Raw genomic sequence first — 17,928 nt, 5'->3', positions numbered from 1 at the left:
TCAGACACTGTAGTGAACTGTGAATTCTTCTCTCTCTGCTGTCGAACATGAAATGACGAGCAGATGACCGATATGATTGCCCGATATTAGGAGCCAACAATTAATTGACATCAATAATTAAATGACAACAGAAAGGTTACAAAACTAAAGTATTCATGTATGAACGTAAAAGATTGCTTATATGATCAAACCATGAAAGAAAAGTCTTTATTTTCGTGTGTTTACACAAAACAAAACAGAATTATAAATCTCAGGGTCGATTTGACTGAGCGTAGACACGACTCAGTTATTAAGGGGAAGAAGGAGGGAAAGAATCGTTCCACCATTCTTCGTTATCATTCGTCGTGTAATGCTGTCGTAGGCAGGTGCTGCGTCAGTACGGCGCGGTCGCCTCAGATCCGTGCTGCGAATGTCGGCTGCCCTCGTCAGCAATCGCGGCGTTGCGGCGGGTCCCAGTTACGATCTCTGCGTTGTCTGCCAGTTGTCGGCTGCGTGACCGAAGCTGTGCTATCACGGTGTCGGAAGGCGGATGTTCTCGATGGGTGGAGGAGTGCCTATGTTCTCGCGCTTCCGCGGTGTCTCCACGACTCCCCTTCCTCGCTTCTCATCTATCTCTCAGCTCAACTCCTCTTCGAAATACATTTCCTTTCGATGTTGTCTTTGGCGGACGAAATTTTTATTGCAGCCCCATGACAGATCGCCGCTTCATCGCCACGCCTCTCCGTGCAGGGTGGAAATTTCTTGTCTGGCGTGAGCTGGCGTATGCCTCGTGAATTGGTATCTTTCTCACGATTTCACATTCTTAACATGTTTACCTACATTTCGAGGCTGTTGGGAGAGCAGCTACTCAGCACTACTTTATAACCGCTCTCTCTGATTTAGCCCTGGACTGACTCATATTTGGCCTCCGCCTCAGAATCTGCAGGCGTCCGTGATTTATAAGGAACGTCCTCACTGTCGAGGAAAACATCTTCTTAAGAATGCTGGCTTCTTCCACACCCCTTCCTGCGCCAATTGCCCGCGATTTTTGCATGCTCCTCCCTGTGCCCGTGGGGTGCTGGAATTGTCGGCACATCCCCGCTTTCTAAGGCAGGTATAATGACTGCCGCACGGCCAGAAGATACTTTCGCGCGTACATTCTTGGCGTTCCGTGCTAATGGGTGCAGATGTCAATCAGTTCTCGGCACGCTTCTCGTTGTCAGACAGGCCCTTTCCACTGTGTCCCTCCTTGAGTGAGGCAAGGAGGTCAGCCCAGCTTCCCGTTGTGTGCTTCTTCCAGAATGACTGCAGTCTCCCTCTTCTTGGGGCTCGCCCCAAGGAGTCCGGCCCTTTTCTCCTCCATGGCCTTTTGCGACGACTCGGAGAAAGTGGCTGTGGTCCGCTGTATTACAACATGTAGACCACAAACATAACAGGCCAGCCAGCGATTTCCAAAGTGTGGGTCTGCTGGTGACGCCTCTTTGAGAATCAGGGACAAACAGTCCCAAATGACAACAGTAACACTAGCTTGTAGACGGCACTGCGATCAGCGGTGATTCCTTTGCCAACAGCTGGTGTCAAGACCACAAGTAAGAGGCGCAGCACTAACGGCACTACTTGCTTCCGCGATGTCACGTTGGTCATCTCATATTCCTCCGCCTACAAAGTATTTAACCCGCCACGTGGTCACAGCAAGGAAATTTAGCGGAAATCCTCAATCAAGTGCTCCAATCAGGGGACCTACCCTTCCGCTTGGAAATATGCGAACTAGAAGCCATTCTGAACACAAACAAGGATCCATAGCTGGTACAAACTACTTGGCCATCAGCTTATTCCCGTCTCTCTCGAAGGTTGTCGAAAGTTTATACGTGAAGTGACTGTTGCTGCGCATTCTCCAAGAACACCTAATATCAAATGAGCAGTTCGTCCTTGCGAGTGGCCACGCCACCGCTCGTCAGCAGTTGAGGATGTAAGAGCTCACCATGAGGCCTCTGGAGACGACGAGTGCCTTGGGCAATGCTTCTGGATGATTCTAGGACCTTTGACTCATATGTAAACTCTTCATTCACGGGATCCCGACGTCACATGGAGCCCTCCTGCGGCAATACTTTTCGTGTGATGGCGGACCAAGGGATGTCGACCGGGAGACAGAAATAATATGTCGTAGGTTGAGGCCTATTTCTTTAAGCCTCGTTCGTTTATTAATTGTTTCGCTTTAATCATCTTTCTATATTAGTGTTACTTCGTCTAATGAACCGCGTTAATCTTTCATTTCGCTCCTAGCATCGCTTTGCCTACATCTTAGAATTTTTATGATTGTTTCTACATTTATAGGCTTACATTTTATATACGTCACTTGAGCCCATAATGCACAAAATGTGTGTGACATCTTATGGGACTTAACTGCTAAGGTCATCAGCCCCTACGCTTACACACTACTAAACCTAAATTATCCTAACGACTAACACACGCACCCATGCCCGAGGGAGGACTCGAACCTCCGCCGGGATCAGCCGCACAGTCCATGACTGCAGCGCCTTAGACTGCTCGGCTAGCCCATAATGTATCCTACATATACAGTTTATTTTATCCTTACTTTTTATCATGGCTTTCACTGTGTAATCCCCTCTTTGCTCATTTGGCCTATCTACCATCGCCTTGTTCCTTATTACAGCACTTATTTTTACAAGTCTGTGATGGTGGGGCTTATTTTTCTCCCATTCGTTTAGATGTTTCGCCTCAGTCATCTTTCCATTTCATTATTGCTTTGTATAATGTACGGCACCCAGAGTTATCATTGTTTTGTTATATTGTTGTTTACATTACTACACTCACGTTTGAGATTTGTGATGGTTTTGTATATTTTACTTTTTTTTCGTCACTCGAGGCCATGATGTATCACGCATATGACGATTTACTTAGTATGGTCTGTGTTATCATTAATTTTTAACACTGTTGTTATTGTTTTTTTCCCTTGTTCATTCATTTTACCCTTATATTATTGCCTTGTGGCCTAAAAATGTCGCATATTGTCTCATTGTTGAGAGTTATTTAGCCTATCGGCCTACCGAAGCCGCTTCGTATTCTATTATGTTCTTAAATGAAGTATTTTATGAGATCTGGGCTGTCAGTCCGGATTTTCTATACCTTCGCTAATAACTTACTTGTACACGTCGGCGCTTACGCCGCAGAGCGCCTCCAGACCTCCCTCCCGCGTCGCCCTCCACGCAGTCTTGGTTGGCGTTGATACCGTGCAGCTACCGGGCTCAGGAAGTATGAATACAGCTCTCGGTTTTTGTTTCCTTCATCCCACTCACCAGGACGTTATATTTTTATGTCAGTTTGATTGCCAGGACCTTGCTTTTTTTTCAAGTTCGTAAACCTGCACTTTTTGGAGCTCTTGCACTGACTGGCCCGACTGCATATTATGTCTTACCAAATACAATAAGTAAGTCGCCTTGTTTCGATAGTCTGCTTTTCTGGCTTTTGCAGGTATGCTGGATTCCATTTCTTCTCTCCTCTTCAAACCAGTCGTGGTTTGAATAAATGATAAGTATACTGAGGCGGAGCTTTCTAAATAAATTATCGTGGTGTGGGGGTTGTAATGGTACTTGAATTATGTAACCATTATGGTACCTCACCTGAACCTCTCGATACCAGTAATATTCTACTGTATTTCTGTTAACTACTTAACTTATTTCTGAGACAACATTCAGATTTGATTTCACTTTTGATACATCGATATGTTTATATTGCAATTATATTATTCTTATGTGTATTCTTTCTTTTGTCACTATGATCTTTGACGTACTTGTAACTCTGATTTTTGGGCGCGTAAGAGATTATCAGTTAGTTGTTAACTTGTTAGAGAGTCGGACCTTGAAAAAGTCAGGTGTTGGACGTCATGTTGGATAGACGCATAACGTAGTCAGCTTATAAAATGTGAACTTTAAGAGTGACTGTGAGGCAGATGTTTTCAAGTATGTTTTGTATTGTGAAGTGATGTTAGTATGTCACGTGATATTGCAATAAAAGTAATTAAAAGGAAGTGTAACTTAATTTAGGAGTGCTAATTATTTTTTTACATCACCATTGTCCAGCAAAAGTGTAATCTTCAAGAATGATTTGTGAAGCGCATCTACAAAACTTTTGAATATAGCAGAATAAAACCTAGGCCTCTTTGCATCCGAGCTTGGAATCATAACCACCTAGATTTTCATCGATTGAGCCATGATTTTACGACGAGACCAGCGTGGGAAACACAAAAAGATGAGTGCCTAGTTTTTTAATTATTACATGAAATGACTATAAACTGTGCTCTAATGACACCTGCCACATAATATGACTGTTGTTGCCCGAAAATTCAGTATTTAGCAGCGTGAGCAACACCACAATCGTTATTAAAGTTTGACCTTTGTTGTGGTAGAGGGTCCGCCGCTGACTCACACGTTGCTGCCCGGCAGAGGATGCAAAATCTGGCGCCTAAACTAGCGCTGCGCCCTCCCAGGCTGTATTGTACCCGCCTACACTATGAGGATATGGGCATTGCGCTGTTGCAGGATCGATTTCGCCAGTCGGCCTATGTGTTTTATGAAAAGGTGGGACACTCCCACAGCCTACTAGTTAGTGGTTTGGCCAACAACAACAACAACAACGGTCGAGAACCCGTTGGCCGGACCAGTCGCGGGAGTAATAATCCTCGTATTGGCATGGGAAAATTACACCTCACGAAACCAGAGGCCAATTCACTAATAAAGGGCACAGCACCAAAACACGTTAGAAAAAGCAAGAACAGCACATAGGCTTTTACCCAGCAACAGGTCGAGTTACGTTTCTTCATCCATAAACGCGACTAAGACGAGAGTGAGGTAGTTGAAATCAACGCACCACCCTGGACGTGTTCTACTTCCAAGCCTTCTACGAACTGCCAGCAACATGCTACGACCTACACCCACCGACCTCGGCCTCCCAGGGCTCTGGCGCCAGGGCTTGGCATCTACCGGTCCCCAGACTTTTAGTGAGTGTCATTTTTGGACAGTCGTTCTGTTATTCAGGTAAAATTTACATAGTAATCCATTAGGAACCCTCGTTCGGTCAACGGGCAGGGCGAAGAAGTGGACAGGCGCAGTCTTACCCTTGGGGTGGGAAACTGCCAATGAAAGCAGTGAGCATCAACAATCGCTTGAGGAAGCAGAAGTCAATGGAAACCACTGCGGCAAAGACACAAATTGTATATGTCTACGCGATATGCAGCCTGTAATGTTGGAAAAGGGTCATCATGCTTCTCTCCATTAGCAAAAAGAGTACGGAATAGTTCCCCAATCTCATCTGCGGGAGGGGACTCCCAGTGGAGAGCTGACGATGACAAAGAGATGAAATAATCAATGAGGGGATAACATTCTACGAGTTGAAGCTTGGCATGTCAAAAATTTGGCATAGTAGAAAAACTAAATGTCTGAAAAAAGAAATGAAAAATCTCAATCTAGATATATTGGGAGTTAGTGAATTGAAATGGAAAGAGGATGAGGATTTCTGGTCAGACGAACATAGGGTAATAACAATAATACCAGAAAATGAAATGATAGGAAAAGGATTTTTTATGACTAGGAAAGCAGGGCAGAGAGTTACTGTGAACAGTTCACTGACAGGGTTATTCTCATCAGATTCGACAGCACATCATCGCTGACAATTATAGCTCAAGTTCACATGCCTACGTCACAAGCGGAAGAAGAAAATACAGAGGAATTATGCGAGGATAATAAACGAGCAGTTAAATCTATAAATGGAAATGGAAATCTGAAACTCATTCTGGTTGGAATGCTGTTATAGTATAAGGAAAAGAAGAAACGATTACAGAGAGGCTTGGCAGTAGGAGGAGGAAGAGGAGCAGATTTTTGTTTAACTTCCCCGTCAACAACGTTGGCAGTAGGAATGATAGGAAAAGGCAAGCAGAGATCTGCAGTAATTTTCGGATCGTAATAGTGGAGACGCTCTTCCCTAATAAGAAGAGCAGGTGGTAGACTCGGAAAAGACCCAAAGACTCGAGAATATTCCTGCGGCATTACATCGTGGTCAGACAGAGATTCCGAAATCAGATATTAGATTGTACGTTGTAACGAGGAGGAGATATAGATTCTGATCATAATTAAGTAATGATGAAAAGTAGACTGTAATTTAAGAGAACCGTCCGGTAGAATCAGCTGGAATGGAGTGAGGTACTGAACTACCGAAGAAAAGTGAGACGCGCTTGAACCTGGCTAAGGACGTCATTTTGCGATAAGGAATGCCAGAGGAAGCAGTTAAGGTTGAAGACGAGTGGATGTTTCTAAAACAGGCATTCGCAGATGTTGGACAGACAAACACAGGCACAATGAGAGATGTCGTCGAGGCCAAGATTTCAGTTGCTAAAAATCTCTTTTGGAGATACAATGCTCAGCTATGGCTGAAATACTGGGCTGCCAAAGGCGAATGCGGCGATAATGCTCAACGCACCTTTCCCGTACTGTGCACCTTTTCTGACCTGTGAAGGCTTCGTTCTGTAGATTGCAGCACTCCGCAGTCCCAGATCGTCATTTGCTGAACTGGGAACAGTACATGTCTTTGTCGGTGGGTGGAATGTGCTGGTGGAGCACGCTGAATTGAAGCGCAATTGCTCCTCCTCCTCTTAATCTTGTGGCTGGTCACGTTTCGTCATACTTAAAGTTATGATGATCTGATGTGGAGAACATCCATTATCTTTAAGCACAGATTGTAGATGTTCCAGCTCCTTTGCTAAGCTGCTTCCATCAGACACAACATGTGCTCAGTGCACCAATGTTAGAAGGACGTTCATTGTTTGTGATAAGTGGTTGCAGCTAGACGTCTGCAAATTCATCTTTGTATGTGTGGACATACTGTAAACGGAATGCCCCAATGATCAGAACGTCGGAAATATTTCGTCGAAATTAGGAAAAATCTTAAGGAAGCCTCATGTCAAAGTACTACTTCTCTCACTTACAAAGACTTGCGCCCTTCTTAGTTCGGCAGAGGATGATCATGGTGCGGAGGGCTGCAATCTACAGAATACCTTGCGAATATATCGAAGCGTAAATTCGTCAGAGAGCACGCACAATACGTAAAAGATGCGTTGAACGTGATCGCCCCACTCAGCTTTCGCAGCTCAGCAAATGAGCCACAGTCGAGCACTGCATCTCCACAGTGCTGGAGTCCCGAACTTCTTGGAATACTCTTTAAGCTGGTAAAATTTCAATAATCACATCAGCAACGGTTCTGTCACACTCCCTGGGTGTACTCTGGAAATTCTTTATATCTGTCCATTTTGTTCCACTAAGAGCGATGTGTTTAATTCTGTCTGTAACTGTAAGGAAGTCTTTCATCTAGTTGCAAAATCTAGCCCGGTACTCGGTACGCTCCTTATTTTATTTTATTTTATTGTTTACTAAACAGCAGTGCGATACGGTGTCAAAATGCCTTCCTGAAGTCAAGGAACAATGGATCAACTTGAGCGGCGTTATCTGCAGCGCTATGGATCTCATGAAGGGGAGAGCGAGCTGAGATTCGCAGGTTCTCTGTTTGCGGAATCCATGTTGATTTTTAAAGAGGTTATCCTTCTCAAAAAGCGTTATAATTCTTGAGCGTAAAACATGTTCCACAATTCTTCAACATATGGACGTATTAAAATTATGAGTACCTGGCATACGACCATTCTTGGAGACGGGGAAGACCTGCGCTTTCTTTTCAGCCGCTAGGTAACTTTCGTTGCCCCAATGAACTACGACAGACTGCTGCTAGAAGCGGAGCAAGTTCTTTCGCGTAATACTTGCACAGTCTTACAGTACATCATCTGGGCCCTGTTGGATTTTCGCTACTAAGCGATTCAATTTGCTTTTTTATTCTGCGATCTGTTATCCCAAAATTCGCCGTTTGTACGATGACTGAAGGGAGGGGTCGTATTATGATTCTGTGCGGTAAAACAATTTCGTAAACCCGAATTCAGTACTTTGGCCTTCTCTCTATTTTTCTCCATTGCGGTGCCGATATAGTCACTGAGTGACTCGATCGATGGTTTCGAACTGCTTACGGGTTTTACACAAGATCGGAAGTTCTAGTCAGATCAGTTGACAAAATTTTACTTCCAGAGACATTGAACACTTCTCGCATCGTTCTTCTTATATCTTTTTCGCTTCGTTCAACTTTTGTTTGTCAGCTAGATTTTGAATTTCCTTTAATCTGTAATAAAGCGCCTCTTCTTTTACGTAACAGTTTTCTAATGCGGTAATTAAACTGTGGTGGGTCTTTCCCGTCAGTTAACTTGATGCTCGGAATAACTGGTCTAGGGCTTATTGAACGACGCTTTCGAATTTCATCCACCGCATCTTTGTTTTCAACACTGAATGTTTGATCCTGATTACTCTAATTCTCCGTAGTTTGTATCCCGTCCCTCCTATCTTTCTTAACGTTGTTTGTAATACCCGTAGTCATGGATGCCATCATAACCTTACGATAGCAGCCTTTTTATGCCTGAAACCTTGACTGATTCTATAATTTCAGGTATGTTTCTTGCTAGAAAATCTAAGGCGTCACCTTCATGAGTTGGTTCTCTAATTTTCTGCTCTGAGTAATTTTCGGACAAGATATCGACAATAATGTCATATGAATCCCTGTCTCAGGTACAGGTCTAAACATGGCAGGTTGAAGTCACCCCCTGTTGCAATGGCATGATGAGGAGAGTATTAACGATATTCTGCAAGTTCCCTTTTGATCGACCTACCACTACAACTCCTGACTCAGGCGGTCTATAAAAGCGTCTGATCACCTCTTTGACCGACGTCTGATGCTTAACTTCACCCAGATTGACTGACATTCGGAATCCGTTATAACCTGAATAGATATCGACTTCTCGACAGCAATAAATACGCCGCCGGAACAGGCGACAAACATCCTTTCGAAACCGTTCACTTCCGGTTTTTCAACCAACTTGATGTTCCTAAAACAATATGGACATTATATCATCCACGCAATTCCGAAGATAGCGATGGCACATAGTGCGAGAACTATTGCACAATCAGAATAACAGCTCATACATCCTAGCTACTGAAGAAAATTGCATACAGAGGAATGGAAAAGAAAATTTCGTGTCATTTCGATGGCGGTAAATTTGGCTTTCGGAAAGGTAAAAGCAACAGAAAGGCAGTTCTGATAGAGCAGTTGATAATGGCTGGAATACTGAAGAAAAATCAAGACACGCTCACTGGATTTACATTAAAAAATGGTGCGCAATATACACACATCAAAAAAAGTTTTGCATCACCCCGGCTTCCAAAACTCCTGGAGATAGACATTGGCAGTGGATATTGTATCACAGACACAGCACCTTTGACTGTTCAGAGATGTCACTAAATCCGCACAAGGATGTAAACTAGCAGACGGAGGGGGTCCGACAGCCGATCAGTTCCAGTCATTCCACCAGGAAGGAATAGCTCGTGCCGTCTGTATCTTAACCGTGCCTAGACGGTCAATCCCGCTTCCGATCGCGAACGATTTCTTACTTTGAGCCAGGAAGGGCTCTCAACAAGGGAAGTGTCCAGGCCTCTCGGAGTGAACCAAAGCGATGATGTTCGGACATGGAGGAGATACAGAGAGACAGGAACTGTCAATGACATGCTTCGCTCAGGCCTCGCAAGGGCTACTACTGCAGTGGATGATCGATGCCTACGGATTAAAGCTCGGAGGAACACTGACAGTAACGCCACCATGTTGAATAATGCTTTTTGTGCAGACACAGGAAGTCTTGCTACGACTCAAACTGTGCACAATAGGCTGCATGATTCGCAACTTCACTCCCGACGTCCATGGCGAGGTCCATCGTTGCAACCACGACACCATGCAGCGCGGTACAGGTGGGCTCAACAACATGCCGCATGGACCGCTCAGGATTGGCATCACGATCTCTTCACCAGCGAGTGTCGCATATGCCTTAAACCAGACAATCGTCGGAGACGTGTTTGCAGGCAATCCGGTCAGGCTGAACGCCTTAGACACACTGTCCAGCGAGAGCAGGAATGTGGAGGTCCCATGCTGTTTTGGGGTGGCATTTTGTGAAGCCGAAGTACGCCGCTGGTAGTGATGGAAGGTACGGCTGTACGACACGTGATGCCGTCCTCCGACTAATAGTGTAACCATATCGGCAACATATTGACGAGGCATTCGTCTTCATGGACGACAATTCGCGCCCCCATCGTGCACATCTTGTGAATGACTTACTTCAGGATAACGACATCGCTCGACTAGAGTGGCCAGCATGTTCTGCAGACATGAGCCCTATCGAACATGCCTGGGATAGATTGGAAAGGGCTGTTTATGGACAACGTGACCCTCCAACTGCTGCGAATCGCCGTTGAGGTGTGGGACAATCTGGACCAACAGTACCTTGATGAACTTGTGGATAGTATGCCACGACGAATAGGGGCAAACATCAATGTTGGAGAACGTGCTGCTGGAGATTAGAGGTACCTGTGTGTACAGCAATATGGTACACCACCTCTGAAGGTCTCGCTGTATGGTGGCACAACAGGCAACGTGAGGTTTTCGTGAGCAATAAATAGAGCGGAAATGATGTTTATGTTGTTCTCTATTCTAATTTTCTGTACATGTTCCGAAAAACTTGGAACCGAAATGATGCAAAACTTTCTGTGGTGTGTGTAAAATGGTGCAAGATGTTTAAATTTCTGAGAAAAATAGAAGATAAAGGCAAAGACGGGTGATGTACAATAACACTGGAAGACCAACAACGAAATGGTCGGATTAAAATGGATGTAAGGTGGGCATGAAGCCTTTCGCCTCTACTATTGAACCTGTACATCTAAGGTGCAATGAGGGAAATAAAAGAAAGTTTTAGGAATAGGGTTAAAATTCACGATCAAGGGATATGAGTGATAAGAATGGTTTATTAACTTTCTGTCCTCAGTGAAAGTGAAGAAAGTGAAGGATTAGTTGAATAGAATGAATAGCTTAATGAGTATACATACGGATTGAGAGTAAATGAGAAAACGGACGAAGCGAAGAGGACATAAAATACAACCGGGCATTCCTGGCCAAAAGAAGTGTACTGGTATCAAGTGTAGGCCTTAATATGGCGTAGAAACATCTGAGAATGTTCTTTGGAGCACAGTATTGCATGATTCCAGTGATCATCGACAATGGGAAAACCTGAACAGAAAAGAATCGAAGCATTTGATACGTGGTGCTACAGATTAATTTTGAATGTCGGGTGATTGATAAGTGGAGTAGTGAGTGGATTCTCCATAGAACAGGCGAAGAAAGGAATGTATGGAAAACACTAACAAGCAGAAGTGAAATGATGACAGCACATTTATTGAAACAAGCTGTAGGGGAAGACCATCAATCAAGAGGACGTAGGGTGCATTGCTACTCTGAAATGGAAGGTTGGCACAAGAGATGAATTTGTGGTGGGAGGCATCAAACCAGTTACAAGACTGATCAAGTAATAATATTTTTGTAGTGAATTTATAGATACAGGCATTATGAATTTATGGAACATTTTGTTATCCAAATAAAGTGCTTCCGGTTTTATATCTCCCTGGGAGCTTGGTCTTGCTTAGAGAGACCTTTTTAGACCACTTCACGTGTTGTGAAGTTGATGATACCGTCCTCGTAAATGTAGTCCCATATGGGAATAGGGTGGATGACAGAAATATCAGCACCGTGATGAGCTGTAAGGCGGACCACGACAAAACCGTAGCCGCTGTTGCAAATCCGTAGTTGATAAAGTCTCCACGCGTTGTATGTGAAACTTATAGTGGCAGATGTGGAGAGTGTTCTAGACGATCGTGTGATCGTCTGGGTTTCCCCTTGGAGGCGGGTCACCTGCCTGGTGCTGACACCGGCGTGGTGTTCATGTTCTACACTTGTTCTTCCAACGCCTGTGTACATGGCTATGTATCCCATTCCGTGAACGAGCCTGCCTGTCTCACACAAAAGACGAATCACTGTTACAAATAGTTTATGGTGCGGTGCTGCCGGCCGGGATACTTTTCCCGGTACAGTTGTGCCGCCGACCGTCCATTACTATTTTCCTGTTTGTATGTAAAGGCCCTGTCGGCCTGTTCCGAGCGCTGCTGTCTCTCAACGCTACACTACACGACGCACGTCAGCCCCACAGTTAGTTGGCAACAGAAGAGGAGCAAATGCCACCTACACTGATGTGTGAGAGTATCGCTGTCAGGGTAAATATTATTGTCCACTTGTGTGTGGGGCTAAACCACCTGTATAAATATGACATTCCCAATTATCAGATATGTTGTCATGTGTGCCTTCAACCGTTGAAGCCTATACTATCAACGATATTGTATCTACAACTTCAAGTGGGCAGATCCGTTGAAACGTATAGCTGGCCATATGTCCATATGACCTGTTTTCCTCCGTATCATCTCAGTAATGGTCCCCTGTAGTTTTTCCCCATTCAACAGAGTCACCCAGTAAGACGTTTTCAGGACTTTCAATTACTTAAAAAATTTATTGTAAATGATGCACTTATTAAGGTAACCACTGTGTGCGACTAACCAGGAGAAGTGCAACACTATAAACAAGTGTGTAAACAGGCAGAGAACTTTGTCATGTACGAGTGATAGTACAATGATACAAGTAGCACTTGGTATTCCAGATGTGTTTTCATTCTACAGCGAAGTGTACATTGATTTAAAATTTACTGAAAGGTAGAAACTTCGTGGCAGAGTGGGACTTAAACCTGGGATAGTAGCTTTTCAAGGACAAGTGGTCTAGAGTTTGACCTATGTCGCCGCGACAAAAGACCCGCCTTCAAAGCTGTCCTTTCGGCAGTAACTGTTGCCTACCTTCTAATCTGTCAAGATTAGAGTACACTTCATTTCGGAGTGGAAATTCGTTCCGATTACTGTTGAAGTGTCACTTATTTCAGATACTGAACTAATGGTAAATAAAGCAGCATTTAGTTTCTGAACAAGATCCTGGACATTGGCTTTCCACAACAGCTTACTATCTATCCGAACGCTTATGTCGTATGGTATTATTTTTTGGGGTAATTCTTCTGATTCAAAAAGGGTATTTTTGGCTCAAAAACGGGCTGTTCGAACTATATGTGGTGTAAGTTCGAGAACCTCTTGTCGACCCCTATTCAATAGTCTGGGAATTCTGACATTGCCCTCACAGTATATATTTTCTTTAATGTCGTTTATTGTTAGCAATATTAGCCTATTCCCAAGAGTTAGCAGCTTTCACTCAGTTAATACTAGGCAGAAATCCAATCTGCATGTGGAATACACTTCCTTGACTCTTGTGCAGAAAGGAGTGCAGTATTCTGCTGCATCCATTTTCAATAAGCTACCACAAGAACTCAAAAATCTTAGCAGCAGCCCAAACTCTTTTAAGTCTAAACTGAAGAGTTTCCTCATGGCTCACTCCTTCTATTCTGTCGAGGAGCTCCTGGAAGAGCTAAAAAATTAAGCAAATTCCAGTGTTACATTGTTAATTTTCTTTATTTAAACTTACGACTTGTCACCTGAATATGTTTTTTTATGTTTCATTTTATCTGTTTCTAATATCGTGTTATAATTTCATGTATTGACTCGTTCCATGACCATGGAGACTTCTCCTTAATTTGGTCCCACGGAACAATAAATAAATAAAAAATAAATAAAAGGACACGAGGTATATAAGAAAAGACACTAAATACGTCTCGACGCCGACTCATTGTTATTACGAGGGACTTCAGTAAGTAACTCAACACTTTTTTGTTTTATTTTTTCAAAAAACAGGTTCGTTTTATTCTGGACTCCAATCTCCAATACACCATACTGTTCCTTATTCTTTCGGCAAAAAAATCCTGTTTTTCCAAATAATCTCTGTTCCATGAGACGGCCTTACCTTACTGAGCGAACTGGTATGCCCGCGTGGTATCACTGGCCGACGTCTGAGCCAACATCTTGCTGCATCAGTAACCTCCCCATCATCCACGTACTGATTCCCGCGGAGTGCATCCTTCATTCGGCCAAAAATATGGAGGTTGGAAGGTGCGAGACCTGGGCTTTAGGTTGCATGAGGAACAACAGTCCAAAGAAGTTTTGCCAGTTCCTCTCACATGTCCAGACTAGTGTGATATCCAGTTGAGCAGCGATATGTTTAATTCTGGCTCGCCGTTCACTTCGGATGAGAGGGTCCGCACGTTCCGTCATTGCAGGAGTATCAATTGTGTGCGGGCTGCCGGCACCCAGGAGATCGAACAGGTTTGCGCGGCCATGTTGAGATGACGACAGAATCCTCGTCAACGATTCACCGTGCTTTTATTTACTTCTAAGTCCCTACAGACATTGTGCAAGTGCCTATGAAGATCTGCGTCAAACTGGTTTTTCATTAAGAGAAAATGACTGCTCTCTTCTTAGGATGCAGCTCCTTACAGACACTATTTTTAGGCCAAAGTTTAGCGTCACCACTATCGGAACTTCATGAAAAGACTTCCCATAGCAAATTCAGAATATTTTCAACCGGAACTGGGAGCCAAAAAAGTGTTGCATTACTTATTAAATGCCCCACGCATTTTACAGAGTGAAATGAGAGAGCCTCTAACGTAAGCATACAGCTTGAACTATTGTAAAATTCTAGAGGAGATTTTACTGGTTTAATCACCTGAAATTTGAAGCAGGTACGTTGGCAGTAACACTACATTAGATACCATTTTTACAGTATACGAGTGTATATCATCTGTCATATGTGGAGAAAACTGAAACGCAAAGGGAAATTATTATTTTATATGTTTGTATTCCACTCCCATCTATCACACAAACGCGCGAGCGCACACACGCGCGCACACACACACACACACACACACACACACACACACACACACACACACACACACACACACACACAGGTTCATAGCATACCTCATATGTAGACGTGAGCTGCAAGCCGAAAAAGACAGGCAGGTACAACCAGTTGACAATGAGGCAGGTGAGTACGGTAGAAATAACCACCAGGCCGTATAGTGTCCCGTACAGGTAGATCTCAGAAGGTACTCCCATCAGAGTTATTCCAGATATGTGACTGGAACATAAGCATACATGTGATTCACTACATTTCACTATATGCTCGATAACAGTTAAGTTGAACAAGTAACAGAACGTAAAATGCGTGCCTGCCGTCACTTGCAAGACTTTGATTCGTGAGTAGCAGCAGATAGCTGGTTCTGTAAGCTACGTGCTTACTCTATTCACACACAACTGTTGCAGATCTTACAGTAGATTAATAGATTAACTAATTCTTCCTACATGGAAGAAGCATTGTGGTAACATCTAAAAGCATATGAAAATGATTTTAAAATACACACCTACGAGTACGTCTGTTCTACGATAGATAAAGTACTGTGAGGTGAAGGGACAAACATTTATTTTCTACGATGTATGTTATCATATGAGCACATATGTCAATGAAGCGAAGTGAAACAGCTCATGGTAAACATCTGCAGCAAGATTTTGAAATTAATCTACTGTAGAGTAGATATGCTGAAACTGAGTTGGGATGTCCATATGTTACCTGCACCAAAATGTATACTGTTCTATATTGCGGTGTTTTAACAACAAATTCAGTAGTTAAAGTTCATGTAAAGGAAAGAATGTCTAACTACACAGAAACTTCTATTTTTAGAGCTATGACTCTGTAAGTACTGCACGTGTTAACACGTATTTTATCTAGGTGATGTTTAGCATCTAGCCACATAAGATCTCATTTACCATTGTACCAATGTAGGAAATACTGCAACAGTACACGAGTTCTGCACACACAATACACGAGTTCTTTAGAAACGACTTATCCTACCGTTACCAGACTCAGACCTGAGCCCAACATAAGACTCTAGTGTTTATTACTTGGCAAGTATTACATTTTTGTCTTAATATATAACGAAGTTTTTGTGATTACATAGTTTAAAATATGTTTTAAGAGCGTTGCCCAGAAAGTAATGCACTGCATTTCCTTTTCTCAGCCGAAAACAATACTACGAATGCGAAACGTTACGTGCGCATCACTTGAAATCTCATGAGTGAAATTTCCGTCACTTCCGACAGAGGCCGTAGCTGCAAGACAATTTCAAAATGACGTCTGTAGGTGATGTACGTTACAAGCAACGTGCAGTAATTGCATTTCTCACTGTAGAGAAAGAAATTATGAGGAATATTCACAAACGCTTGTGCAAAGTGTATGGAGTATCTGCTGTCGACAGAAGTACAGTTAGCCGCTGGGCTTCGATGATGAGGTCATCAGATGGCGGTTCGGCGAAATTCCACGACTTTCAGCGGTAGGGGAGACCACCCACTGCTGTCACACCTGTCATGTTGCAGCGAGCTGATGTCATTCGCGAGGACAGACGCATTACAACTCGGCAGTAGTTGCGACATCTGTCAATCAGCAAAGGAAATGTTGATGCAATTATCCACATTCTCGGATAATCAAAAGCGTGCGTACCGACAGGGTATACACGCCCTTGTTTCGCGCTGGAGAAGGCCACAGAACGGTATGGAGGTTACCTGGAAAAATAGGGTGTGTAGATAAAACACCTTTCTTTCATGCTTGTAATTCTCATTATATTCAATAAGGAATTGTTGAAGAAAAAATGCGATGCACTACTTTATGGCCAACCCTCGTACATTATATGTAAACTCTATCCAATGTACATGCTTCATGAAAATCTCTTCCTTACATATTAAAAAAGAGCAGTTTGAATATCTTTTCCGATCCATGCTGATCCATGAACTGAACTAAGTGCAAGATGATGGATAGATTTGTTTACATCGGCTGTTGATTTGATGTACCACAGAACATGATAGGTGCGCAGATATGGACACTTCTGAAGCCACTGCAGAGATACTTCTTCGTAATGTTGATCAGTTTAAAGCTATACTTTAAATTATTTAGGTTTAAAAGCTACTGGTACTGACGAATGAAGAATATTCTGTCAGTTATTATTTCCATCATTTCAAATTAAAAGCACTGTATGAAAATTTTGGAGGTTGATGATTCTATTAAGTGACTGAATCAGGCTAATGGAGTTACGATACTGGACTCCAATAGGAAATTAGCTTCCCATGATTTATTGTAACTATAAGACTACTGTTAGATGTTTTATGGATCTGGAGTGTTAAAATATATTTTGTAGTTCGATGCCTCACGGTCTTCAACAAGGACCATTGTTTAACAGTTGCTGTATTTACAGAAGTTAATTGTGCTGGCTTACGACACACAGGCAAGCAAATAACAGCTATGTAACAAAATAAGTTAGTTCATATCAAGAGACATTATCCCTGTAATATCCTTGTAAGAAACTGTAGAAAGAGAAATTTGTTGCGTTATTAACATACCAACGTTTGAAATTTTTTACCAGTTCCTACTGTGTTTTAGCTGTAGAATTTGTAGAATCTGTGAGACTGGGTGCATGCCAACAGACATTGGGAGACATATCATCCACACAAACCCCAATTAGATGGGCAAATAAGGACTGAAACTGATGTACAATCCGTGTAACTGCTCACCCATAAAAGTTTCTAACAAGTATAGAAGAATGGAAAAGACAGCTGAGAACCTGTTACATGACGATCAGTTTATCTTTTTAATGGTGAAAACACCAGTTCTCCAGCGAAACTTGCGGTACTAGTACTCCTGGAAAAAAGGTATTGCGGAGATATGGCCTAGCCACATCCTGCGGAACGATTTCAGAATTAATTTTTCACTGTGCAGCCAAGTGTGCGCTGATGTGAAAGTTCCTGGCAGATTAAAACTGTGTGCCCTACCGAGACTCGAGCTCAGGAACTTTGCCTTTCGTGGACAAGCATTCTACCAACCCAGCTACCCAAGCTCTTCTATGATATTTGGAAGGTAGGAGTTGACGTGTTGGCGGAAGTGAAG

At 43.1% G+C, this 17,928-nt stretch overlaps 1 protein-coding gene across 1 annotated transcript in view; it reads right to left on the bottom strand.

The window, feature by feature from the left end:
• Nucleotides 1–17,928, bottom strand: part of LOC126480666 (sodium-coupled monocarboxylate transporter 2-like) — a 110,790-nt gene that overhangs the window by 74,674 nt on the left and 18,188 nt on the right. The window contains exon 3 of the mRNA XM_050103889.1: nt 14,916–15,075. Coding sequence (XP_049959846.1) covers nt 14,916–15,075 — 160 coding nt within the window. The remainder of the gene's footprint in view (nt 1–14,915; nt 15,076–17,928) is intronic.

The sequence above is a fragment of the Schistocerca serialis genome, chromosome 5 (genome assembly GCF_023864345.2).
Source record: "Schistocerca serialis cubense isolate TAMUIC-IGC-003099 chromosome 5, iqSchSeri2.2, whole genome shotgun sequence".
Lineage (NCBI taxonomy): Eukaryota > Metazoa > Arthropoda > Insecta > Orthoptera > Acrididae > Schistocerca > Schistocerca serialis.
This window is presented reverse-complemented; position numbering and strand designations above follow the sequence as displayed.